At 41.3% G+C, this 27,183-nt stretch overlaps 1 protein-coding gene across 10 annotated transcripts in view; it reads left to right on the forward strand.

Moving 5' to 3' along the window:
* TENM4 (teneurin transmembrane protein 4) overlaps positions 1-27,183 on the forward strand; it is a 603,970-nt gene that overhangs the window by 510,614 nt on the left and 66,173 nt on the right. For all 10 annotated transcript variants that reach the window (XM_027677557.1, XM_027677560.1, XM_027677561.1 and 7 more), the window contains 5 exons: positions 8,029-8,148; positions 15,457-15,718; positions 21,527-21,794; positions 23,881-24,024; positions 25,041-25,290. In XM_027677557.1, the coding sequence (XP_027533358.1) occupies positions 8,029-8,148; positions 15,457-15,718; positions 21,527-21,794; positions 23,881-24,024; positions 25,041-25,290 (1,044 nt within the window). The remainder of the gene's footprint in view (positions 1-8,028; positions 8,149-15,456; positions 15,719-21,526; positions 21,795-23,880; positions 24,025-25,040; positions 25,291-27,183) is intronic.

The following is a 27,183-nucleotide window of genomic DNA, read 5'->3' on the forward strand; positions in this document are numbered from 1 at the left end:
CTGCAGACATTTTTAGTGAAGACTTGGCATGAATACATTATTCATCTCTGAAAGTTATTGCAGCATAAAGTCTTTACCTCTCACAGAAATAATGGTTATAGGATCATTTCTGAAAAAATATGAATGAGCATAATTCAGTATTAGGTGGAAAAATTATCTTGCACCTTACGTGCTACTGGACACTTGACTTGGATTGAACAGACCTAAAAAAGTATGAGTGTGATTCTTTTTCTTTGATATCTTATGCAAAGCAAGAGTGTTTCTTTGGTTGTACTGAAGAAAAGGAGGGAATCATCAACTTTTAAAGCATTAGTCAACCACATTGGGAATAAAAGGATTCTTCACTGAAACTCTGCAGTAAAGCACAGCCCAACTTTATTATGTGCTGCATTTCCTATAAAACTCTGTTCTAAAATACTTTCATTTAAATAGTATAGTTGGAGCCAGTTTTATTATTTCCCAGACATCATCAGTGTCTTTTCCTCTGCTGAGTAGCCTTCGCATATCCCTTATCCTCCCACCTTCCCATTATAGCTCAGCTGAAAAGTCTTGGGATGTAAAAATAGCGAGTCAATGAGGCATAGAGGTAGACACAAGATGCTTTGGCTGGCAGGAATGGGATGTCTTTGCAGCACTGGCCAGCTTGTTTGGCAGATCAAAGAGGAAGATTGTGCTTTTATAAAGAGAAAAAGGACATACATCAAGAAGGTGAATAAGGTTCAATTCTTGGGAGAAGTTTTCAAAGCAATAAGGACCTGAACCTTTCAGAAAAGGAGCCAACGGAATTCTTTTGAGAGTGATGATCATTCCATCATGGGTTTTCTATAAGTGGTAGGTGGTCCTCAAAAGACAGTACATTTTGTTATTGAACTGTCATGCAATAAAGATACCTTCTTTTCCTTATGGAGGAACTACAACTAGCAGTCACTAATATTGCTGAAAAAAGATGATGACCAAGGTGATACTTAAGAACTATCAGTTTGTAAGTCTTCGTGGAGCAGTGGGGAGCCTGAGAAACTGGACAACAGCTGGTCACAAAACCAAGCCCTTGCATGGATACTAAAAACAGCAGATGAAGAGGGTCCACTGGTTTGATACTGTCAAGTTAGACCAGGTCTAAAGAGCAACAAGAATAGAATCTGCATCTAGAGGTGTTATTATATTGATTAATAAGCACTTTGCTTTTTAATTTCAAATACCAACTTCATTAGCCACATTTATAAAAGTATCCAAGCATTATGCAGTGTTTTCCCTGTCCTTTAACAATTTAAGTAATGGGTTTCCATTGGGGCTTTTCATTCACTCAGCTTTACTGTATGTATTGTGGAATATCTAAAAGGCTGTGGAAGGCTTCTTGGGAAAGATTAACAACTGAGGACTATGTCCAAAAATCATCCTCATCTCTTGATCCTTCAGTGATGGGACCTTATAAATAGGTTCACTGAGTAAGTTAAACAAACAGACCAGGTACTGTTTCTTGCTGCAAACAATTTAGAACTGACTTTCTTTTACTGAGCCTATTCAGAGCTCTTATAAACTTTGCTCTGCATGACACATTCTCCGGGGTCCTTGTTCCATCAGCTCCTCACAAAGCTGAGTGGCAGGATCTGTCGTAAACCATGTCTGTCAGTGCCACTTTAGCAAGTCCCTATCTCGGATATGGTCAAACGTTAATCCCTTTGTCAGATTGACGTGGGCATTCTGGTGCTTCCCTTACTGTGAACTCCTCAGATTAGCCTAATCAATTATTCAGATATACAATGGTTTGGGGTGAAAGGGATTTTTAAAGGCCATCATCCAACCCCCTTGCCATGAGCAGGGATATTTTCAACTGGATTAGGTTACTTAAAGCCCCATACAGCCTGACCTTGAATATTTCCAGGCATGGGGCAGCCAGCACCTCTCCACACAACCTTTGCTAGTGTTTTAACACCCTTATTGTAAACTACTTCTTCCTTGAATTTAGTCTGAATCTACCCTCTTTCAGTTTAAAACCATTACCTCATGTCCTAATGCACCAGGCCCTACTAAATCCAGCAGGATTTGTATCCCAGCTGCCCAACACATGCCAAACCCTTTCAGAAACTCACTTGTGCTATCTGTGGTAGCGTGGGGGTCTTTCTGGATAACTACTCTTTTAATTTTCTTTTTCTATATGTGTGCTTTTTTTTTCTTTTTTAACAAGGAAACCTTCAGCAGGATCATTTGCATTCTTTTTCCTAACCTTAATCCCTTAATTCAGATGGCAGCTAAGAACAGTACATAGGTTTCAAGTTTAAGCTTTTCCTAAAACTAAACTGAACCAAAAGAGCCAGACAGGGATTGACTTCAATTCAAGGGAAGACTGTCAGGAGGTTTTTCTTCACAGTTAAAAGGCAAATGGGCAAGGCTGTTTTTACAGACAGCTTTTGAGGGAAATACTGCCACAAGCAATGAACTTAAACGTCTGCATGTTCTGATCTTTCCTTTTCTTCTTTTGTCCTTCAGCTACCAGCTCAGGCATTTTCTCTGTGTCCATGTGTTTGATCATGATGCCCTTAGCTTTTACCTTGGCATTATACCAGGTTTTCTATCTATCCTGGTACTAGACTGCCCTGAGGTTGTTTAACCTGAGACAGGTGCATTCAACTCAAAATGAACGAGGTACATTTTGCTTCATCCTGTTATTCTCAAGCAAAATGGCCACAGCAGCTAAAGCCAGGAGATTGTACCAAATGATTGTATTTATAGGCACTTATCAGCCTAAGTGTATCACAGATGAGGTTCCATGAGAATGTAAAATCCCTACACAAGGGATTATCAGGTTATTACAATTATTCTTCTTATGTCTCTATAATGATGTCTAAAATCTTTGGGAGAAAAAACTCTCCAGGCAAATTAGATAAGATAGAGAACAGCTCTTTTATTGAAGGCCTTCTGGCCACAGAGTATGAAAGGTGCACACCCCCACATACAGAATTCTTACACTTTTATATCTTTACTAATTATCATATCTAATAGGGACAGCCAATCCTAAGACCCCTTTTGCCCTGGTACCCTGCCCCACTGGAGTCCCTCCAATGGTCCTGGGCCTTCTATCTTGTTTTGTCTACCATATCTCTTGTTGTTTCGGTCCAGGTGCACATCCCAACAGAATGCAACGGAATGTTCTTGGTGAATATCTATTGCCTTGAAAAGATGGTTAAAAGACAGTTAAACCAAAGCTTCAGGAATGTGACACACAAACAGTAAGAAAGTAACAGTCTAAAGTGAAGGAAAACTCCAGCTACATTAAAATCTACAAAAAGCTAAAAATCCTAAAAACTCAAAGGCATCAATAAGCAGAGGACTGTTGTTTTGCAGGTGAAGTACAGAGACACATACAGACTAGATGACATGACCAGTGTCACACAGAAAGGCTGGAGCAGAGGAAGAAATGAAACTGAGATCATCTAATTTCATTAATAACATTCTTCCCAATGAACTATAACTTTCTAGATTTTTGTTCTATGGTGCTCTGTTGAAGTTTTATCCAGAGCAGAAAGATAAATCCTCTATATGTGTGTGTATATTTATATATACCAATAAAATATGGAAGTGGTAAGGTCAAAGAGATTTATAGTGTCAAATTAAAATACATATTATTAATAACTTGGCTGAAGATGGCTAAGCAGTCATGAAGACCATTTCCACACATCTGAAACCTTTAAAGGAGAAGGCACAATGAGTTATGTCAGAAATATTTTGAGAAGCAGCAGAAATTCATCAGGGTGAGATTTCCCATGGCACTTATCCTCAGTCAAGGAAAGAATATACATTTCTTGCAGAAAAAGTGGGGGTTAGGATGCATGGAATTTTCCCAGTGAAAAATGCCTAGCAGAAGCAGTATTTTTCTCTTTTTTCCTAATGGCAAGCACAGTGTCAGCAGAAAACATCTTTGAGTAAGGAGTATTGGAAAGACCAATGTCTAAGTTGTGAAACACTGGATCAGAGTTAGTATTAAAGAGAAATCTTTAATGTGCTGCCACAATGTGAAATGACTTCTGTGGAATTTACTTTTCTGGCTTCTGTTCTAAGGCTGGTTTTGTCTGCTTGAATTTTCTTGACAGCTTGTCAAACTTTATTTGTATCTGAGCAGTGGGAACGTAAAGGCATCAGTGCACCCCTGTACGTTTTGCCACTGTGGCCCAGATCTTACCAGAAAGACTTAATTTAATTTTCTTAGGAATAAAGAATGACTTCACAAAGCAACAGTGTAAAATTGTCTGATACACCATCTGGCATCCTAGAGAGCATTTTGACAATGATTTGGTCTTTCAGACAAACTTCTATGGACAAATTAAAAAAATGGAAAAGTGTAATTAAAGAAGAGGAAAAATTGAGACGGATTTTCCTTATAAAACAAGAATCCATACAGCCTCATGTAACAGTAGTGAAGGAAACAAAACAAAACAAAAACAAACAAATAAACAAAACCAAAAACAAACCAAGAAACAGAGGCAATACATTAAATCTGTTAATAATTTAATGGAACGATGAAGCTCCGGCTACGAGAAATCCAATTTTGTTCAACTGCGGAAAACACTCTGAGCTAGCATTCCTGGACTGATGGAATAAATCTCTTCTATTAACATGAGAGATAATTTTATGTAAATGTATTGGGAGACCTTCTAGCAGAGCTGAGCATCTTAGCAGTACCACTTAACTTCTTTGCAGGGTAATTGCATTTAGACCAAGGTCTTCTGAAGGAAATGGCTGACTAAATTAGCATTAACCAGGTTCCTGAGGGGCTTGGGCATTGTGGATACTCGATCTTGCCTCCAGAAAGGACATGTTGACACTAGAGAAGCCAGCTGTTCCAACAGTCTGTATGAACTGTTTTATCCAAGTGGGGTAAATTTTGACACCCAGGAAGAGATTTGAGACTAATCAGGAAGGGTCTGAGCTTGAGTTTTCCTCCAGTTTCCATCCCTCTTGCTTTTAAATGAATTCAAATTTGTGCATGTTGCTCCAGCTTCTTTTTATCACTGTGGTTTGGGAATGATGTCCCCTTTGTGGGAACATCTTTTCTTATAGCATGGAAATAAAGCTACTGTTATAGTCCTCGGGAGGGTGGTGGATGCAGCTGGGCTTGCTGATGAGCTGCTTTTCTGAGAAGAGACAGTGTCCAAGTTAGTGAGCACGAAGGTGTACTGGCAGAGCTGGAGCTACAATGAGAACCGAGTCTCTTCCCAAGGGTGGGAGGTCAAATGCATTTGTTCCAGCTGCCAAGATGAGAGGAAGTTCCTTGTTTGTCCACATTGTGCTGGTACTTGTTGTAGAAATAGTTGTCAGTGATATGTAACAGACAAGATGCTTGCTGATATAAAGCACATCCCCCCATTAACTGAGCCAAGGGTCTAGGCCAATGTGCTTGCAATATTACGTAGAAGTTTGCAAATGCTTGGATGTGTTTTGTGTAGGGCAGCAGGAGAGACACCTGCAATCTGTATTTATTCCTTTACTTCCTTTTAACTCTTGGAACCAAAAACAAGAGATGGAAGTGTTCTTGCATTCGTAGAAATGTGTGATATTGTCTCTCAATTATTTTAAAACGTTTGTTGTCCCCGTGTTGAATATGTAATTCAGAATACTGAGTCGGTCATGCTCAGGTCTTAGTATTCAAGAAACTGCATTCAAATCTGCAGCGTTTCTTTGTCTTTCACAAAATATGCAGCCATTTCATGAGAAAATGAGAGAAGGCTGTTTCAAACCCTTCCTGTGCTCTATCTAAAGGATGGAAAAGGAGGCAGCAAGGTGGAGGCAATCATGGAAAAATCTGGGAAGAGAAGGCCTAGCTTCTGCTCTTGAGTCAGAGGTGTGCTCAGTCACATTCACTTTTTGCTGAAATTGATCTATGGTTGGTAACCTGTTGACTTCATTGGGGCTATTCCAAGTGTTGACATTTTTCCAAGCATATTCAATGGCATTGTGATCCTTTGAGTTATGCTCTACCTGTGTGTTAGATAATGATGTGTGTAATACTGTGCTGGAATATTATTTTCCATTTGTTGTATATGGGAAGCTGAGTTAGAGCTCTTCAATAGGAGAAGCAATAGCAGTATTAAGGATATTATTCTCCCCATTAGCCCCATCCCTGGAAGTGTTCAAGGCCAGGCTGGATGGGGCTCTGAGCAACCCAGTCTAGTGAAAGGTGTCCCTGCCCATGGCAGGGAGGTTGGAACTAGATGGTGTATAAGGTTGCTTCCAACCCAGACCATTCAAAGATTCTAGGACTCTATGATTACTAGCTCCAAACTTTGTGCAAGTCCTTGCCTACGTGACTCCTAACAAGTCAGTGATGATATATCAAAGTAAACTCAGTGATAGAAAAATAATTTCCAATATCTCATTTTCCTGCGGCCTATTCCAAAATTATGTGTTAATCCAGTCACATTTTAGATTGCAGACATATTTTGGTAAACCTTCAGTGATTTTTGTTAATATTGGAGCTCTCCATTTAGATCAGTGGGAATTTTATTTAGGATTCCCTGGCAAACGATCTGTTTTCTGAACTGTGGAATGCACAAATTGCGCAACCTTTATTGAATAGAAATTATACTTTGTCTCTTTGCATTATACAATCTCAGATTTTTAGGCAAACTGTAGGAAAATGATCCCTAATGATCCGAGTTTATGAAATCGTCTTTACAAAACATTGCGGATATCATCCTTTGCCTCAGTGAACCAGTAAAGCACATTGCTCTGTTGAAGTGCAGCTGGGATGATTTACTCTAACTGAGATCTGGTCCTGCACCTGGAGGAACACTGGCTTTCAATCTCTGCTCTCCAGCAGGATGGCAGTTAGGAAAATCATTCACTGGGTCACGTTAGCACACTGACACCACAATTTGCTGTTGCTGCTCAGAAAAATAGTTACTTTCAGCCAAAAATTGGGTTCAGACAGTCTCACAGACATGTGCTGCTTTGTCTTTATGGGAAGCTCCTAAAGTAGTAGTATAGTAATGACTTAGAGGTCTGGAAACAGACTTTGGAATAAGAACCTAGAAAATTTGTCTTTGGCGTTACTGCATGTTTTCTGACTGACCTTGGACAACTGAAAATCATTCTGTGCTTTATTTCCCTCTCTCTGTAAAAAGATGAGTCTTGCCATATTAATCAGTGTTTGTAAAGATCCTTGAAGTCCTTAGATAAAAGAGCACATTACAGAGCATAGAGTAATTAGAATAGATGTATCCTATAAAACAGTGCAATCTGCCAAACTGGGGAAGAAAAAGAGGAGAAGAAAAAGCCTATCCTGTTAGCGTGCTCAGCTCCTCAAGCAGTTTGTAAGGAAGGTATCTGAACCTGGAAAATTATCTGTCGCGATTTTCCCAGATGGGGAAGAAATGAGCTGCCAAGCCTTGGTCAGGGGATTCTGTGGACATTAAATATGTCCATGCACCACATGCACCAGGTAGGTGCCTGTTCTCTTTGATTTTAAAATGCACATTGCATTAGGGCAATATTGTTAAAACACTATTGGATATTAGGAAAAGGTTCTTCACCCAGAGGGTGGTTGGGCACTGGAGCAGACTTCCATTGGAATTGGTCATGGCACCAAGCCTAGCAGAGTTCAAGAAGTGTTTGGATAACACTCTAAGGAACATGGTGTGGTTTTGGGGCTGTCCTGTGCAGGGCCAGGAATTGGGCTCAATGACCTTTGTTGGTCCCTTTCAACTCAGGATATTCTATGATTCTATGAAATTCCAGTGTGATATTGTGAATCCCAAAAGTTTATAGCTAATGAAGGATATGCTGCAGCAGTTGCTTTTATAGAGTAGGATAATTGTAAACCTTACCTTAGGTATTGATGTTTTTACATAACTCCTGAGAAAACCTTCAAGAGCAGCATCCCACCATCAAAACACACAGCATAGCTTCCAGCTTTCCAGGATATAAAGGCCTGGGCTTTCTAATGCATTGGAATTCCCAGACACAGAAATAGAGGAAAAACCTGCATTTGTCAAAAATACTTACTATGTCTTATTATTTTTCTCCTTTTTGCAGACATGCATGTGTGATTCGAGGCCAGGTTATGACGGCAGATGGAACCCCTCTAGTCGGAGTGAACATCAGCTTTGTCAACAATCCTCACTTTGGGTACACAATCAGCAGACAAGATGGCAGGTAGGATGTCTGTATAGAATTTACAGTATTCAAGCAGTAGTAACAACATTATTGCCATGAACATTAAAGAAAAACTCCTTCCAAGAGCACCTTTATTTTTGATGCATTTTTAAGATGCTGATACATTATCGTTGGTTGTTATGGGGCTGGCAGCCAGTCACCAGTGCTGTTCCTCAGGAGTTCAATTCCAGAGCCAGTCCTGTTCAATGTATTTATCTACAATCTAGCAAGTTTGCTGATGGTGCCAAACTGGGAGGTGCTGTTGACTCTCTTGAGGGACAGGAGACCATGCGGCGGGTTCTAGATTGGAGCATTGGGCTATGATGAATGGGATAAAATTTAAAAAATCAAAATGCTGGATTTTCTGCCCCCAGAATAGAGTAACACCAGGCACAAGTATAAATTGGAAGAGAAGTGTCTGGAGAGCATTCTTGCAGATAGGGATCTGGGGATGCTGGCAAGCAGCAGCTGAATAGGAGCCAGCAGTGTGTCCTAGCAGCCAAGAGGGCAAACTTCATCCTGTGGTGCGTCAAACATAGCGTGACCAGCCAGTCAAAGAGGAGATTGTCCCACTGTACTCGATGTTGGTACAGTGTGCAGTTGTGGGCCCCACAATTTAAGAAATATGTTCAGGTCCCTGAATGTGTCCAGAGGAGGGCAAGAAAGCTGGTGGTAGAGATGGAAGGAATGTCCTGTGTGAGGAGCAGCTGAGGACTCTGGGTTTGTCTAGTTGGAGAAAAGGAGGTTGAGGGGTGACCTCATTGCTTCCTACAGCTTCCCGAGGAGGGAATGTGGAGAGAGAGGTGCTGAGATCATCTCTGTGATCCAGTGACAGGAGGTGTGGGAATGGTTCAAAACTGCACCAGGGGAAGTTTAGACTGAATATGAGGAAACATTACTGAGAGGGTGCTCAAAGACTGGAACAGGAGGAGTCCTGTTCAAGAAACTTCCCTGTCTGACCATCCTGGAGCCACTCTGGCAGTTGTTCTCACAGCACCTGAGCTGGGACCAAAGCCCCTTCACAGCTACACACCCCACACTCACATAGTCAGACCAGGTTTCCTTACTGGCTCGACCCCAGGCTTTGAATAGCAGAGTCTCAGATGTCTCAATGCTTAAAAGAATTTAATCTTGGTACAATAGCTAAATAACAGCTTGGGTTGGTGCCTCCGAGGAGGGACCCCAAACAAAAGAACCCCTGGGCTTTTTTCCCCTCACAGTCTAAGCACAGGAAAGTCTGGAGTCCTCAACTCCTGCCGTGTCCTGTCACTTGGCTGGGCCACAGTCCTCATGCCATTTGTTATGCAAAGGGTCAGCAGTTCGTGACCCTTTGTTTCGGTTCCCACTCCCCAGAGTTCAACGTGCAACTTACACTGCACCTGCACCCCAAGCCACCTGCACTGACTGTACTCCTCAAAATTCCTAGAGAGGTGATCGATTCCCCAAGCCTGTCAGTGTTTAAGAGTAATTTGGACAATGCCCTTAATTATATGGTTAATTTGATCAGCTCTGAATTGGTCAGGCAGTTGGACTTGATGATCCTTGTAGTTCCTGAACAACTGAATATTCTATTCTATTCTATTCTGTTCTATTCTATTCTATTCTATTCTATTCCTATTCCTATTCCTATTCCTATTCCTATTCTATTCTATTCTTATTGTTTATTATTTGTTAGTATTAACTTTGTGATATCACCTAGAATCCTTAGCCAAGAATTGGGCAATGGAGTGCCCATGCATATAAAGAAAAGACGTCTCATGCTCCCAAGAGCTCTATTAATTCTAATTCATGTTGAAATGATTAGGAAGAAGTCATTAAGATTACGGTTGTGTTAGAGGCAAAATCTGAGCAATCATGCTCAACCAAAACAAAAGCATTGCAAATTGGGAATGTCTTTCATCTTATCTTTTGTTTGTCAGTCCTAATTAGCTCCCTTTCTTTTAAGAACAAAAACGTAACATAAGGGGTTCCAGCCGCACATTGCTTATGTACTACTAACCAATAGCACTTGGGAGAGGATTTATAAATTTTAGCACCTCTGCAACCCACAACTTTCATTGAAGGTTTGACTTGACTTGAGAAGCTGATAGAATTATAATGAACATGTGGTAGCAATGTGTGCTTAATGCTGTCCTGTTCACACTCAGGGGCATTTGCACCGACTGTAACACTGATGGTGATTGGGAGGCTTACTGAGTGATACTCCAGCTCTTAGATGACATGGCAATAAAATGTGGATAATAAAAAGGCATTCCAGAAAAACTAGTGGTCTTGCTTGGAAAAAGATGCCTCTGGAGCTGGTGTCTTTTTATTGCCCCATAGCTTAGGCATTACTGCAAAAAAGAAAAAAGTTGAACATTTATGCTATGAGTATCTCAATCATCCTTACTGAACCTACTTTGCATGACAATGGTATCCAAACCACATTTTCGTGTTCAGCTTGCTGTGTATGGACCAGCACAAAATCTGTGTCCATTAGAACAGATAAATGTGCCTGAAAAATTCCTGGACAACAATGCCTGTCATAACCTTTTTACTATCTGTTTCCTTATACATACACAAGATCCAACTGCTGTGTGTAATCTTACATTTAGCTTAGAAGTACTTTGAGGAAGGGACCATCTCTTTACTTTGCAATTGGGCTGTACCTAGCACCTCTACTGCACCTCTAGTCAGCAAACATACCAGTAAGCTAAACAGGGACAGAGCATGGAGGTGAGCGCTGCTATCCAGGCTGCAGGCCTTTGTAATATTCAAGTAACTATTTTGTTCTTGGGTGGTGAAAGGCAAACACCCCACACAGATACTGCTATATACCTACTTCTTCTGGCAGTTCAAACTAGGGATGCTCCTTACATGCCATGTTCTTCCCAAGGTCTAGCTGAGCAGGGGACCCAGGGCATAGAGCAATGCAGCTGGAGCATCAGTATGCTCCACCAGGCTTCAGTGGACTTTTGGTTCCTTGGGGCTGGCTGCCAACCTCCAGAAGTTAAATTAGTTTCAAGAAGCTCAGCCTGCAGTTTGCTGACTCAGCCCCCAACAGATACTCAGCTCCAAGTGATAAAAGTGACAGAGATCAGCTGTCTCAGAGCAGGGAATCTGTGACCAAGTGAGATTCATCCTAAAGCTGTGATTTCTGCCAGCAGCTGGTGGGGGTCAGCATAACCCCAGACCGTGTGGTGTCAGCTCTTCTGATTTCACTTTCTTCGCCTTCCTCTCAAATCAGTCTGCTTCTACAGAAACTTCATGCACATCTGGTGCACAGCCAACATCCAACAAATTGCCCAGTTGCAGTACTGAGTGTCTGGAATAATGAAAATACCTTCCAACTTGGCTGAGGGATACATGCAGGTATTTTCTTAAATGAACAGTACACTGCACTGCATCTGTGTACTCTGGAGGTAATAAATGGACAAGTGGAAGTCACTTTTCCATGAATAGACAAGTTAAAGAACACCAAAATCATAGACTCATGGAATGGTTTGTGTCAGAAGGGACTTTAAAGGTCATCTAGTTCCAACCCCCCACCATGAGCACCTTCCACTAGACTGGGTTGCTCAAAGCCCCATCAGATCTTTCCTTGAGTCCGGTGAATTCTTCAGTAGTCTATAAATTACCTTGAACTATTTAAGACCATTCAGACTAAAATTTATCAGGGCAGAAAATGTTGTCAGACATCCCTTATTTCTAATCCTAGCCTCACTGCTGATTTGGTGGGTGCATCTCTTGACCTTCCCAGGCCAGCAACCCAAATTGTGAAAGGGAATTAACATTTACTTGCCTTCCTTACTGATTCAATAAATACTTGCAGTATTCATTAAATACTATTTGTAATGCACTTTCAAAATCATGTAAAGAATTATTGCTATTCCAGTCCCTATTATCTTTTTTTATGTTTTGAGTAATTTTTCAATAGAGTATGACTTCAGCTTTTTCACAGTGCAGTTTTCATGGGATTGAGTCACTTTGTTTTAAGAAGTTGATGCTCTTAGGCATGAATTAGGTTCTCCTGACCTATGGTAGTAGGCTGCATGCATTCCTGGTCCAGTGCAGTGCACAGTCATATAGGGTCATCTGGACCATCTTCTGTGTCATTCTGGTTTGGAGAATAAATGGGAGCACACATGCAGGCAGTTACCTTGTTCCAGGGGTCATGAGATAACTGCATAAAACTCAATAGCTTTATTATTTGGCATATTCACCGTAGGAATATCTATTCGTGAAAATGTGCACTGAGTCCTGAAATTGATTTAGTAAATCAGTTTACTGATAGCAGAGTAATAACTGGGGGTTTAAAGTAAGGGAATTTAAAGATACAATTGCATCAGTTTAGCTAGATTGGTTCCTAAGCTGATTTTGTTGCTCCAGGTTTGGTTTGTTTGGTTTTGTTGTTTTTTGGGGGTTTTTTTGGCATGGCCAAGTTTCAAAATGAGTAAGTAAAATTTTGGTTTTAGAAGTACAGTGAACTGAATTTTTCACCCCTGTAAGTGGGTTCACTGTATTCCAGGGCTCTCCTCTTACATCCTATTTAAGTCACATTGCTTAATCTGAGCAAAACTTTTATAACTTCAGGGCTTGCATTTGTTTTTAGCCTAATTATTGGAACAGAGATTTTGTTCATGTAACTAGGCACGTATAAAAAATGACAAGTCTCAAACTACTCTGTTGTATGCACTTCTCTGTAAAGCAAAGTTAATAGACAAATCAAAGTATCAGAACTGGATTATAAACCACATTTTTAAATAAAGCTTTATATTTGATTTAACTGGTAGTCTATAGAGGCTGCAAGTCCTCAGTGTCCCTGAGTTGTAGGAACAGTGTTAGTAAAACAACAAGAAAGTCTCCAGACTTTTTCTTTCAAATTCATTTTCATTCACATTCATTTTCTTTCACATTCAGCAGCTTTGGCCTCAGCAGCTTTGGCCTGGTGTTCTCAGAAATACCGAGTACATGAACCTTCAGAGCAAAGAGATGAGAAAGGGTTACACTTTTCTGTGGAGTTCCTATTTTTTGAGTCTGCTTTGTGGATAAATAGATAATTTCATCCTTCAGCCTGTCTCTCCAGAGTTTTTAAAGAAAAACAACAATACAACTGTACAACAAGTATGATTTTTTCAGAGTGATAAAAAATACATCAGAGATCAGCAGCAAAAACAGAAATAAAAATATCTCATTTCTTCAATCCCATGATGATTTTCCCCTTTTTTAAATTTAATTTCACTAAGGGAAACTGGAAGGAAGGTGTTTTTAGTTTGGGTTTTTCTGTTTGGTTTTGGGTTTACATTTTGCTCAGTTCATCAAGGTAACTTGAAAGCTGCACCTTGAGACTCTGGGAAAACCAGATCATGAGCAACACTGACTGCTAAAAAATACTGCATGGCTCTGTTTTCACAGCTGCTGGAGTCTGACAAGGAGGTACTTTCTCTTCTGCATCCTGTTTTGGGGATGCAGCAGAGGCCAGGATGTTTCCCTGCAGCAAGTTCCCATCCATGACGCAGGCTCCGTGAAGCCAAAGAAGTGAAATGGAGGTGTTTGCAAATAAAGCCTATTCCATCTTGCCTAAAAACTTGTTGAGCATCATTTGTAATGTTTATTTCTTCCCTCCTGTTGCCCTGTTCAGTGCCCGGATCCATGCAGAGCAAGCGTCTTCTTCCCAGCTGAAGGACTTGCCAAATGCTAATTGACTGTTAAAAACATTCACATCAGAGTACAAGTGTTGCTCAGCTTTGCTGGCAGGGACCAGCAAGTTACTCATCAGGCTGCTGCAAGCCAAACTCTGTAGGTCTGGGAAGTTGATGCCCCAACCCGAGTGGTACAATAAACATGGCTATAGCTTTTTAAAATGCTTTCCACTTCCTCTCCTGGACTTAGTTTGACATTCTTCCATGAAAAACCTTCTTTCCATAGTTATATTTGCTAAATGAGACCTCACTCCATTAGTCATAAACCAGAAAGGGTTCTCCAAAGCCATTTCTTGCCAAAGACTTGTGTTTAGAAGTAGTTCATACCCATTGTTGCTCCTCTGGTATTTTTGCAGCTGATGTGGAAGCCTCACAATTAATTTTAAAAAATAATTTCAAAAACATTTTTCATCTTGTTTCTTACCCTGTATTTACAAGGTGCATCAAGTCTGCCTTTGGGCAATCAGATCCCAGTTCTCATGCAGAGAAGCACATAAGCTCACAGCTCTTTAAGCACACAAGAAGTTCTTCTGAAGCCAGTGAGCTTGTTCGCGCGTGTAAACTCTGAGTGAGACTGTCATACAGCAGCACCAAGCATGGAAAGTGAGAAGCAGGGATGAGAAAACTTCCTTTGCCTGAAGCACACATTTGGCATTGCAGCCGAAGAGATACTGCAAAAAACACAAAGAAGCAAACCCAAGAGGTCTTCAATTTGTATTGAAATCCCTTCTTTTCTCACATAACACCTCTTTTTTTGCATCTATACATAGTAGATACACCCTGTGGTACTTGATAAAATCTCCCTTTCAGACAAGATGTGGAGTTTAAATACAAAACTAAGAAAAACCCCAGAACCTTATCCCAACATCTTTACATCCAGAGGACGAATATTTTCCTTATCAAGGTAACATCTTTTCACACAGCTCTGGAGGGCTGTCTGTTAGCCTGACAGTGTTATCCAACACTAACAGAGGCAGAAAAACCACTTAGCTGGAGGTGGCTTAGGATGAAGTCACAGACCACAGGCAGTGATTCATCTGCTCTGGTCTTAATGATTAAGAGTCAAAAAAGATGATGTGCTGAGTCCTGTGGTACACAGACAGCCTGCACAGCATGCGTTCCTAGTACACCAGGCTCAGTCCATGACTGGGCTCTACATGTTTCCTGGGTGGCATTAGGCACTAGTCAGGTTAGCAGTGATGCCAAGACAGTTTATATGCAGATATGTCAGAGAAATCGCTTTCCAAATAGTATATTTCATCATGTGAATTGATCCAAGTCTGACTGTGTTTAGATAATAAATACTTTTTAAAAAAAGAAAATGAGTGTGTATGGTCAAATAGTACTAGAAAAGCACCAACAAAAATATAAATATTTGTTTCAAAAAAGGCGTGGGTATGTTTTTAATATACAGGAGGACAACATGCAAAGAAGCTGAGCTTGTACTCCTGCCTCTGCCACTTGCTGTTACTCACCTAACACCTATTTGAGCTGTAGGTTTTAGGCTCATAAAATGTGACTGATGATATTTCTTGCAATTATTTTTCTGGGGGTCCTTGCTAGGGAGTTGTTACAAACAGAGGGGGTGGTGCTTGCATTAACTTTGTATTCCATCTCTTAAAAACAGCTTTGATCTTCTTACCATTGGTGGAATCTCCATTATCCTGCACTTTGAACGGGCTCCCTTCATCACCCAGGAACACACACTGTGGCTACCGTGGGATCGTTTCTTTGTGATGGAAACCATAGTCATGAGGCATGAAGAGAATGAGATCCCAAGCTGTGACCTCAGTAACTTTGCCCGGCCCAACCCTGTGGTTTCTCCATCTCCGTTGACAGCTTTTGCAACTTCCTGCTCAGAGAAAGGTCCTATTGTTCCTGAAATCCAGGTATGAACTATATAAGCCAAGGAGACAATAAAGCATAGAGTTATAGAATCGTAGAATGATTTGAGTTGAAAGGGATCTTAAAGATCCCTTTCCAACCTCCCTGCCGTGGGCAGGAACATGTTTCACTAGACCAGGTTGATCCAAGCCCCGTCCATCCCGGCCTAGAACATTTCCAGGGATAGGGCAGCCACAGCTTCTCTGTGCAACCTGTGCTAGTGCCTCACCACCCCTTTCTGTGCTTCTTTTGGCAGCTTTGAGCAACACAAATGCAACTATTCATCTGCTTTCCTAAACAGAAGCATTCTTTGTTTGTTACACCATTTTTCAGACATTTACCAGTAGCACTTGTTCCCAAGCACTCACTTTGCCAAAAGATTTCTTTTCCCTTATCCCTGAGAGATGAAAGCAAAGCACTTGTGGCTGGGGCGCTTGTGTGACCCACAACAAGCCCTTGGTCAGCCCTTTGGCATTCAATATACCCGGCGCCAGGCTGATGGACTGCTCCTGCTCTAATGCCTTTCTTCTGTTCAGAAGCAAATTCCATCCACTGGGCACTGTGGACCTCAGTGGTGGAGTGTTGGAGTGGACTTTGTCATGGTTGGAAGTCATACCCCTCACTCTACAAAGCTGCTGAGACATGTAGTCAGCACAAGGTTGACAAAGGGCTAGCCTGCAGAGCACCTCAGTTTTATTGCCCTTTATGATGTTTGGGATAGATGAGCAAAGCAAAAGGATTACCTTTAATTACTCATCCCCATTTCCCTGTTTTTTAATGAAGTGTAAGTCAGATAAAGTGGTGTAGTAATCTGCTTTAAGGTGTTTTGCTAAATGAAAAGTTGGGTTTTAAACCAAGTGGTTCGAAGAACCAAATTATCGATTTTCCTTAAAAACACTTACTCTGTGGAAATATCTGGATGTGCCAGCATTCGAGCTTTACTTTCTTGGAACTGTTGTTCCTCGGATTTTAGATTCCAGAGTTCAGCATGTCCTGGGTATTCCTTTTAGTGACAAATAATCATCTGCCAACAATAAAAAGTGTAAGGATGAATTGTGTGCTTCCTGGGTGACTCCATTGGGGTTACAGTACCATTAATGAGAAAAGAAGTCATTTTATATCTTCTAATTTTAATAAACCAGGTTCTGAACCCAGCAACAAATAAAGCTAGTGGTCTCCTTACCTTTCCCTCTGGACCAAATCTTGTGATCCTTCCTCACAATAATTTCCAATTACAGTCACTGTGTTTGTCCCAGCATAATTACTAATTAAGTCCCAGATCTTTTAAAGTCCACCATAGAGCAGATTCTTGGTTCAGTTTTCACATCTCTTTTTTCTAAACCAACAAACACTGTGAAAGGTAATGTTCAGTGCTGCCTAGAAAAGAAAAAAATATCTGTTACAGTGCAACTATGATCATAACCTCACTCATTATTTGGTAGGATATTTGTCAGATTGTGTTAATTATATCTATTGAACTAAAAAGTTCTAAAACTCCTCTTCAATAAAAGCGCATGTTTCTCTCTAGTATGAGAGCAGCCAGTGATGTAGTTCACAAGCAATGGTTCAATACGGTTTCTTGACTATAAATCCTAGAATCATAGAATGGTTTGGGACCTTTGAAAGGTAATCTAGTCTAACCCCCTTGCCATGGCCACAAACACCTTCCACCAGACCAGGTTGCTCAGAGCCCCGTCCAACTCGATTTTGAACATTTACAGGGATGGGGCATCTACCACCTCTCTGGGCAACCTGTGCCAGTGTTTTACCACCCTCATCATAAATGTTTAGTGCCATTTTAAATGTCTTCCTGATATCCTGCTTGGCCTCCAACTGCCACACCAGAATGATCCCCCTAACAGTGCCCTGCATTGTATCTGCCAAATCCTTGTGAATGTCAAATCACTTAGACATCTCAAATAGCACTAGACACCTGTAGTTATGGAATCTAATACCGAAGAAGGATTCCTTATGACACCTAATTAAGGAGTTCATGTGCAGTCTTTGGGAGAGGTGCTAGATGTCTGAGCTCCCATTAAAGCTGACAGAAATTTAATCAGTACTATCAGTGCAGCCCACAGATCAGCTAAGACTTCTGGCCCTCACTGATGATAATAGTTAGATGCCACTGACTGTAATTGATGCTTATATGCCTACCTCACATGAGCATATTTATAAATTGACATCTGGATTTAGATGCCTTAAACTGGAATTGAATCCCACTCATAAGTTTACGTGGCAACATCAACCTTCTAAAGAGTCTACCTCTGCTGTTTGCTGTGGGGAGACCTAAAAGAGCACTTCAGAAGAGACACCGAACTTAGGTTCCTAAGTTAAGATGAATCCCATACATGATGAACAATACTTTTCCCATGTGCCAAATGATTGAGCTAAAACCTGTAAACCAGTATTCCACATCAAATATCGATAGCTGAAGGTTAATGGAGTTTGTGGTGCAGGAGTTTACAAGAGAATCTGATTTGTGACAGAGTCCTGACTGTACTTCAGTTCAGAAATGGACTACTTTTCATTTCTATACTGGATGTACATACAATAAAAAATAACCTAGCTGTCAGTTCCTGCAGCTGCATTTTATAATACACAGTTCTCAGCAGGGAAATGTTAAATATAAAAGGTGTGAGCACATAGCTGGGAGGAGGTGACAAGCAGATAGCAGGGCTGGGAAAGAGATTTTTGACAAGTGGGTAGATAAAACCCTCATAAGCTCCAACAAATAAATGCAATGCTCTCTACCTGGATGCGTTCAAGAGACCAAATAATGCATTTTTAATGTTTGATTCAGGTGCCTATAGACAGATTTGGGGCCATTAAGGATGCCCTGAAGTGTCCCTTCAGGCTTCCAGCTGTAGCTTCAGAAAGGTGGAGATTTCAAGAAGGTCCATGTCAGAGCTGTCATGCCTTTGCAGAAGTTTTGGATACCATAGAACAGCTCAAAAGTACTAGATGTCTATGTTAAGGCCCCTGAATCAGACCCTAAATGCTTTTCTTTCTCAAAATTCTCTCTGAGCATCTTATTAAAAAAAAAAAAAAAAAGACTGACTGGTCCTTGCTGCCTCCTGGCAGAGTGAAGAGTAGCTGTTAGAGTAGCATTAACCCAGCACACAGGAACAAGATTTCCTACATTGTCTCATGCAAAGAGTAGAATTGCTACTAACACAAGAATAGATCAACATCACAGAGCAAAGGGAACATGGCAGTGAAAATTGCTACATTGTGTAAATGCCTGGTAAGCCTGAAGAAGCAGCTCTTCTGCCTACCCAGCCTGGTGGCTGGACTCCTTTAATAGAGCAGATTATATTGGTTAGGCTGGGATAAACTCTAAAGAGTCTTTCTCAACGCCTACAGACACAGCATATGAATGTATCTGGGCCAAACAACAATTATCAAATAGAAATAAGGGCACAATTCAGCTCTTGTTACTTTTAGTGCATTCAGGGTATTTTAAAGCTTTTTTTTCCCCTCTTCTCCCACTGATGTCCTACTGGATTATACTCTCCTCTACCAATGCCATGCTTTGTTGCTAGTTTGTCTATACTTATAAACTACAAATTTTTTTTTTGAATCAACTGAATTTCTATTTGAACCCTCTCTTCAAGTAGACACCTTTAAACACAGCCCCTTGTGCTGCTCAGTGGCTGAGTAGCGTTGGGCTGACCCTTTCTTTGGAATGGTAGGCAGCAGAGATAGATCATGACAGAGAGAAATAATTATTTCTGACAGGGATCTGAACCAGACTTCCCAAATAGTACCTCTGTGACAATTATTTCTGCCTGTTTTTTTCCTAGTGGGATTACATATGAAGATAGATTTGATACAAGGGACCACCTTTACAGTGGTTTGGCTCAGCTCAGCTCTGGCTGAGCCTGGTCCCAGTCCAGCTTGTTGCTGATCTCATAAAATATATTTTAAAAATCCTCTGTTTTCCCAGTTCTGTCATATTTCAGCCTCTTAAGCACTGAGATATGTAAATTAAAATGGCTACATTAGAGAAAGTAAATATTTATGAGCACGGTGGAATGGGGCTTTAACTGCTGGATGTGTCCATTTGTCAAGTGCTACCACACTCAGAACCTGTTAGTTATCACTTGGAAAAGTGTTGGGCCTTTGGACAATAGCTCAGAGGAGGTGTTTTCAGGGGGCAGATTACAAGATTTGTCGTTATTGGTAACACTAACCGGAAAACCTGTAAGAGATGAGCAGCTTATCACACCAGGGCTGTTTGCTGCTTCCACATAGGAGGATCTGGATATAGGAGTGACATAACTTGGAAGACATGAGGATCATAGAATCATAGAATCTCCTGAGTTGGAAGTGACCCTCAAGAATCACTGAGTCCAACTTCTGGCCCTTCACAGGACAATCCCAAGAATCACACCATGACCCCTTTCTAATGGGTGGATCTCGTGACCCACCTGCCTTCAAGCTTCCATATTCAGAAAGCTGACTATTGCTAGGGAAGCATTTTCCCAGCATTTAGGGTTCAGCACACTGGCACAGGAGAGGACAGTGCCAGCTTTGACCTTCTAACACATCCTATTAGCAGACCAAGTTTCTAGCTCACTGCTAAGCTTCTGCCTTCATGTTTCAATCTTCACCGAAGGTTGCTGACTTGTGCTGAAAATGTGCACACTGGGTGCTTACCTTTGAGTGAAATTTTCTTGAAAGAGACAATTTTTTTCTCCTAAGATTTTTTTTATCAATATTTGCATGGGAGCATCAGCACTGTGTCAGGGGTGTACTTGGTATCAGTTTCTAGAAAATTTCTGAGCATTTCTCCAGCTAAAAAAAAAAAAAAAAGAAGAGGAAATTTTAAGATCTGGTGATACTTTAGCAGTTATATTATCTGCAGATCCCATCTTTACTGGTATTTCTCTGTTCTCAAAGCAGACCAGGGGCAGAAAAAAATTTCCCTAATGTTTCTCAAGTCTTTTCTTAAATGATATTACTGTCCCAGTCAGCCAGAAATGCCCACACTCATGGCTGGAGGAGAAAATGAAGCAACTCACTTAGAATACAGATGAATTTGGAAAAGAAAGAGAAGGAGGACTGCAGGGGAAGGAACAGGAGTTGTAAGTGGTAGGTCAGGCTGATAGCTTCATCACACAGGTAAGAAGCAAGTACCAGAGTAAGTAGGAACAAATGTGAGGTCAGAAAATAAGGACTAGGACACAGGAAAAAAAAAAGACTGGAGGTAAATGGTAGCTCAGGCAGTAAGGGGTCAAAGGTGAGGTAGGCAAGGAGCAGTTTCAAAGGAGAGATGGGTAAGTCAGAGGAAGGAGAGTGGAAACAGGATTCACTAATGTCATGTAGAGAATTGCAGGTTATGATCAGGGCCAGGAAACATCCTTAAGGATACAGGCCAAGTAGGGCTTGATATATTACTAGGAAAAATAAGTCAGAAGACAAAAATTAGCAACCACAAAACCTACCATGACAAAATACAGAAAATGGAAGCTAAACTGATGGGCTGGAATAATCTCAGACACCAAGCTCCTTTCACTGTGTGTCCTGGAAATCCTTTTAAGAGTCCCATTGTAAGCACTGACCTAATGTGATGCTTTGGTTTCCTCTTCTCTCATGTAATAGAGATGGAGAAAGAGGGAGGCATTCCTTGGCTTCCACAAATAACCCAATAAGTTACGTATATGATTTCATACTCGATGCCTACTAGGTACCTTTTTAGACATGTCTGCCAGAGCTTTTATACAGGTGTGTTTGATAAATTACAGCTTCACTGCCTTTTCCTGTCTGCTCGCTGCTGATTTAACACCTCACGGATTGCTTTTCCACAGGCTCTACAAGAAGAGATTAACGTTTCCGGTAGTAAAATAAAAGTGAGTTACCTGAGCAGTCGCACAGCTGGCTACAAATCAGTCCTGCGGATCAGCATGACCCACCCCACCATCCCCTTCAACCTCATGAAAGTCCACCTCATGGTGGCCGTCGAGGGACGCCTCTTCAGAAAGTGGTTTGCAGCAGCTCCAGACCTGTCCTATTATTTCATCTGGGATAAGACAGACGTTTACAGCCAGAAGGTGTATGGGCTCTCAGAAGCCTTCGGTAAGTGACCCCAGGGTTTGTGTCTCTTTTTAGAAGCAGCTAAGTGGCAATGCACAGACCTGTAGTAGATCAGAATGGTCTGACTGCAAACACATGAAATAGTCCCTGCTGGTTCGCTGTCCCTTCCTTTGGGAGGATTTGGCCCAGCTGTTCAAACAGCACACATTCCCCAACAGATAAGTCACAGAATCACTGAATACTTTGGGTTCAAAGGGACCTTAAAGATTATCTAGTTCCAACCACCCTGCCATGGACAGGGATGCCACCCATGAGATCAGTTGCCCAGGGCCCCATCCAACTTGGCCTTGAACACTCTCAAGGACAGGGTATGAATACTTATCTGTTCTCTGGCTCATGGCCCAGCACGTACATCCTGAGCTGCTGCCATCAAATTCATACAGAAGGAATGAACTGGGACTACAGACATTTAGCTGCCTCTCACATACGGCCAAAAACTGTCAGCGCTGCTTTGAAAGGAATCCCAAGAACCGAGCCCTGATTGCAACTCCTCCTTTTGCCTGACCTTCAGGATTGCTCTAATCTTATTTTCTCCTTTGTTACCCACTCAAGAATGCCATCCCAATCTGGCTGTTTAGTAAGCAGAGGTAATGAGGTTCTGTAGTGATTGCTTCCCATCTCATCAACACCAAGTGGACATTCAGTTACAGGTCCTCAATAGAGTCTAGACTAGACCTTCCAGGCTACCAGGAAATGGTATTAGCAAAATGGGAGAGATCCCAGATCAGCAAATACAGCTCCTGTTGACAAAAGGATGGTTACTGATGCCTCATAGCTCAACTGAAGATAAGTCCCCTTAGAGGAGCTGTAGGATGCCTGTTTTTCCAAAAGTAAGAATGAGTGCCTTCCTCTTCTCACTCAGGCTCAGCTGCCTTGAGCAGACTGGATGATACAAGCTGCTGAGCCTTACCCATCTTGAAGTCCACTCTGAGAAATGTGTCCTCGTAGCATATCCTGAAAGACTATGCTTACATGCTCTTTAAGATGCTAGATCAGCAGTGGGTCCTGGGGTGCTTCATGAAGCAGCTCTGCAGCCCCAGAGCACTCAGGCAAGTCTCAGGACATCAGCAGTCATGCTTTCAATGATTCTCATTTCTAGAACAGTGGAAAATATTGAGCCTTCATAGCCTTACTTATATCTTCCTCTGATACAGTCTGATTCTGCAAAAGGCTATGTTTGATGGGGAATCCTGAGTTCTCTCAGTGCTCAGCACTTTTCAAAGAGGCTAGGAAATTTGTAAGATCAGACCTTTATTTCTTTCTAGTAAAAAAAAAAAGATCTATGTAATTGCTTTTCATTTGTGTGGAACTTGCAGTTCTGCTCTGCCTCAGCTGTAAAGATTAAAAAAAAGCAGACCAATGAAACTGGTCCTTCTTCTTCTGAGAAAATCATAAAGGAGTCATTATTCTGTCAAAAACATCATTTTCCTTCTACTGACATAATTTTACTCTTAAGCAACTCCAGCACGTTGTGGAGTTTCTCCTGAAAGGCTCTGATTAGACATCCCAGCAAGCAAAGTTTTGACATTAACAGTGACCACAAGTCACCCTGGTCTGAGACTGTTGCCTCTGAGGGACTTGCTGCCCCATGCATCAATCGTGCAAGTCCTTACTTTCCAAGAAAGATCATGATTTTTAGCAAGTTCCTGACATGCAGTCTTTGACCAGTAAAAGTAGGTAGAAGTAAAATTCTCCCTTGTGGGAGTCCAGCAGTGGTTTACACGCTTCAATCAAAGAATATCCTGAGTTGGAAGGGACCCCCAGGGATCATCAAGTCCCAATCCTAATATCCATTGTTTTAAAATATGTCTTTAAAACAGTACCTTTTAAATTTTTAGCACATTTGTCCAACATCTACAACTGCATTGGCCTTTTTAAATGCAGAATGGACTTTTTAAAGATAAAAAATATTAGGACTGTGCATTATCATGATGACATGTTTTCAATTAAATTAGCAGTCACGTGTAGAAATGCTCCTACCCCTGCTCAGTTGACACTCTGAGTGTCCTGACATTGCATTTCTGGGTTACTCATCTGGGGGGGCCTTTTCTTTCTCTCTTGTTCACAGTTTCAGTAGGTTATGAGTATGAATCCTGTCCAGACTTGATTCTGTGGGAGAAGAGGACAGCTGTGCTCCAGGGTTATGAAATTGATGCTTCCAAACTTGGAGGATGGTCCCTGGACAAACACCATGCCCTCAACATACAAAGTGGTAGGTTGTCGGTGACACGTAACAGGAATAATGCAGCATTACAAGACGTGGTTTCTTTTTTTCACTAAGAATACAAAGAGAGGAATGAAAAGAAACCTGACCAACACATGTGCTCTCTCATGTGTTTTACTAACATTATTTCTAATAACCTGCATTTAGAAGTGATTTGGAATAAAAAATGTAAAAGAAGGTGGCCATCATGAAGTAGTTGAATGTTGGCCTGTCTAACTTTGTGATGTTGTAAAAGAAGGGTATTAACAAAGAAAATATTCCTAAAATAACAAAGGGGAGCCTATTCAGATTGGACCTGTCACTAAGCATTAATCCACCCAGACACATCCTCCAGTATGCAACTGTACTTGCAAAATGAGAGGCTTCATGGGTCATAAGGGAGAATGGAAAGTTCCACAGTCCTTGAAGACTGCTGAGGGCTGCAGCAGGGAGACCTAAAAGCTGATTAGAACATATTCGAAGGCGGAAGCACTGTGTCCCTCTGGATAATAGCAGTGGTATGGGAGCAAACATCTAATTCAGCCCACAACACTGCCGAGAGCACTGCACTTAGAGGGAACATAAGCAGAGCTCTTCTAAAACTTCGCAGATGAAACATTTCTCTAGAGAATGTCCCGTGGTCTTCCTGTCCCTTATCTCTCCATGAGCTATCTATTTTCCTTTTTTTGCCTGGTAGACAGCAAATTACAGGGCAAAGAGGCACAGAAAGGGCAGGTAAAAGTTCATGAGATGCTGAAAAGTGTATTTCATTCAAAGGTGAAGACAGTCGTGTTCTCCCTACGTATTTTTCTTCTGCAGGAAATTTAATGGGTCTAAAAAAATGCTTAATTCAGATAAGGGGCTCCTCATTTCAAACTATTACAAAATGATACTATGAAAGATGATAAAGTCCTTGCTACTTGAGAAATTCTCCAACTGGCATCCAGCGTTGTCAGTTTGTGCTGCTTTTTGTCTCAGTTTCCCTGTCTCTCTTTAGTTTCCTTATTACTGTTTTCTCTCTCTAGGCATCTTACACAAAGGAAATGGGGAAAACCAGTTCATTTCCCAGCAACCGCCTGTAATTGGAAGCATTATGGGCAACGGCCGCAGACGTAGCATTTCTTGTCCAAGCTGCAATGGTCTGGCAGATGGGAACAAACTCCTGGCTCCCGTTGCCCTAACATGTGGGTCTGATGGAAGCCTTTATGTTGGAGATTTCAACTACATCCGAAGGATCTTTCCCTCTGGCAATGTCACAAACATACTGGAGCTGAGGTACACTGTGCTGAATGTGGCTGTTAGAATTATGCTCTTAAGTTCTGCAAAAATCCTATGTACCCAAAGGAAAAATGAGCAAAACTCTTGGAAAAAAAAAGCAAACAACACAGCAAAACAGAGAAAAAGCTGTCCAGATTTGCCTCTTCTGCAACTCTGCTGACTTTGATTTACACCAGAGAAACACAGGCCTAGCAAGTTCTTCCAGAACTGAATCACACGCCAAAAGTATTGACACATTTCTGTGCTGCTAAATCAAGCTGTGCTGATGTCTGCCTTTTCCTGTAGTCAGAAACCAGTGGGAATTCTGAAAGTTAACAAGCAGCCTCTGAGATAATCTAAACTTAGAAGTACACAGCACTGATGATCATATGTAGAGTTTAGTCAAGACTGATAATCATTCATAATTGTGACAAGATGATCACTCTAGGCAGTCACAGACTGGGATTTTCTAGTTGGTTTTGGAGTGACAAATGTATCAGCCCCCTTCAGTTCCCAACTGAACAGCAGTGTCAGGCTGAACATATAGATGGAGCATCTGAAAGTGAAGAGCTTCCTTTTAACCCCAAATAACAAAGCAAAAAAAAAATGTTAGAAGAAATAGAGAGGAGTGGGGAGGAACATTCATTAAAAACAAGGAAGCAGAGGGAAAAGTATGGATTTGTTACACATTCTGAGAAAATGAAATAAATTGTGACTGAACCACATTTCAAATTGACCTCACTGGGGATATTTTTCCTATCCAGAACTTCCACAATAAATGCAATTATCCACTGCAACGCAATGGGGCCTGCTTCTGGGCTCCGTGTGGCCAGAGAAGATACAGTTACTGTCAAGTTTTCAATCTGCTAATAATGACCTCACTACAGGAAAGTCAGATAGAGCTAAAGGAGTCTTTCTGAATGAATCTTCTCTGTTTGACAGGCCTGAACTCAGGTCCTGAGAAGTCAGTATGAAGTTAGCATGGTAGGAAGGTTCATCATTCCCATTTACCTCTCAAGGGCTGGTCTGAAAATGCGAATCTTCCACAAAGTAAGACCCTCCCTCCTCTACTCAGATTTAATACCCCTACTGAGGACAAACATAAGACTTCATTTCTGCAAGGACCGCAGCAAAATTCATGCAAGACCCCATTAATCCCTCGTTTACAAATATGCCATAATTATTAAACCTTGCTGAAGGTCTTATTTGGCACACAGAACCATCATTGTAGATCATGTTGTATGGAAAAAAAAAGCCCAGTCAGCCACTGCAACGCTGGCACTTACAGAAAACTACCTTGGTACACACGCCTCAGAGGGCTGGGGTACCTTTTGAGTAAACAAGCAGGAACCTTATTCTTGCTATTCTGTTTCCTGATTCATGAGAACATAGTATCTCTCATGTTTGTAAGGTGGGAAGCTGGAATAAACCTTCAGACCTGGTCCTCATTAAAGAATGTAATATTATTCCAGTGCCAGAAAATTATTTTAATGACCAAAGGTGAGATTTCCAGAAGAGTCTAGGTAAACCCAGATCCCATTGCAACTGAGTGGGATTAATATTTCACTCCCAGAAGTACGATTTTGAAACCCCAATCCCTGTTTCATTGTCAGTGGAAATACCAGACCCATCAGAGGTTTTGCAGAGTATTTTCTCATTGGAAAAGAGAAAATTGGAAGCCTTGACAGAGTGGCCTTGCTGGCTGTTGTGTAGAGCCACAGAGTTAAATTTACTCCAGAGTTAAATCTGCTGGAACGATTGCTGCTTCATCTGTGCAAACACTTAGGTTACTGGATCTAATAAACATTTCTTCACTCTGGTGTGCTGTAAAGTAAGTGGGTTCAGATGTCGGCTGGCTAAAAGCTGTGGAGGAAAGCCATTGCTTTTGGACTAAATGGAGTTTGCTTGTGT

The sequence above is a fragment of the Neopelma chrysocephalum genome, unplaced genomic scaffold (genome assembly GCF_003984885.1).
Source record: "Neopelma chrysocephalum unplaced genomic scaffold, ASM398488v2 Primary Assembly neopelma1_43, whole genome shotgun sequence".
NCBI lineage: Eukaryota > Metazoa > Chordata > Aves > Passeriformes > Pipridae > Neopelma > Neopelma chrysocephalum.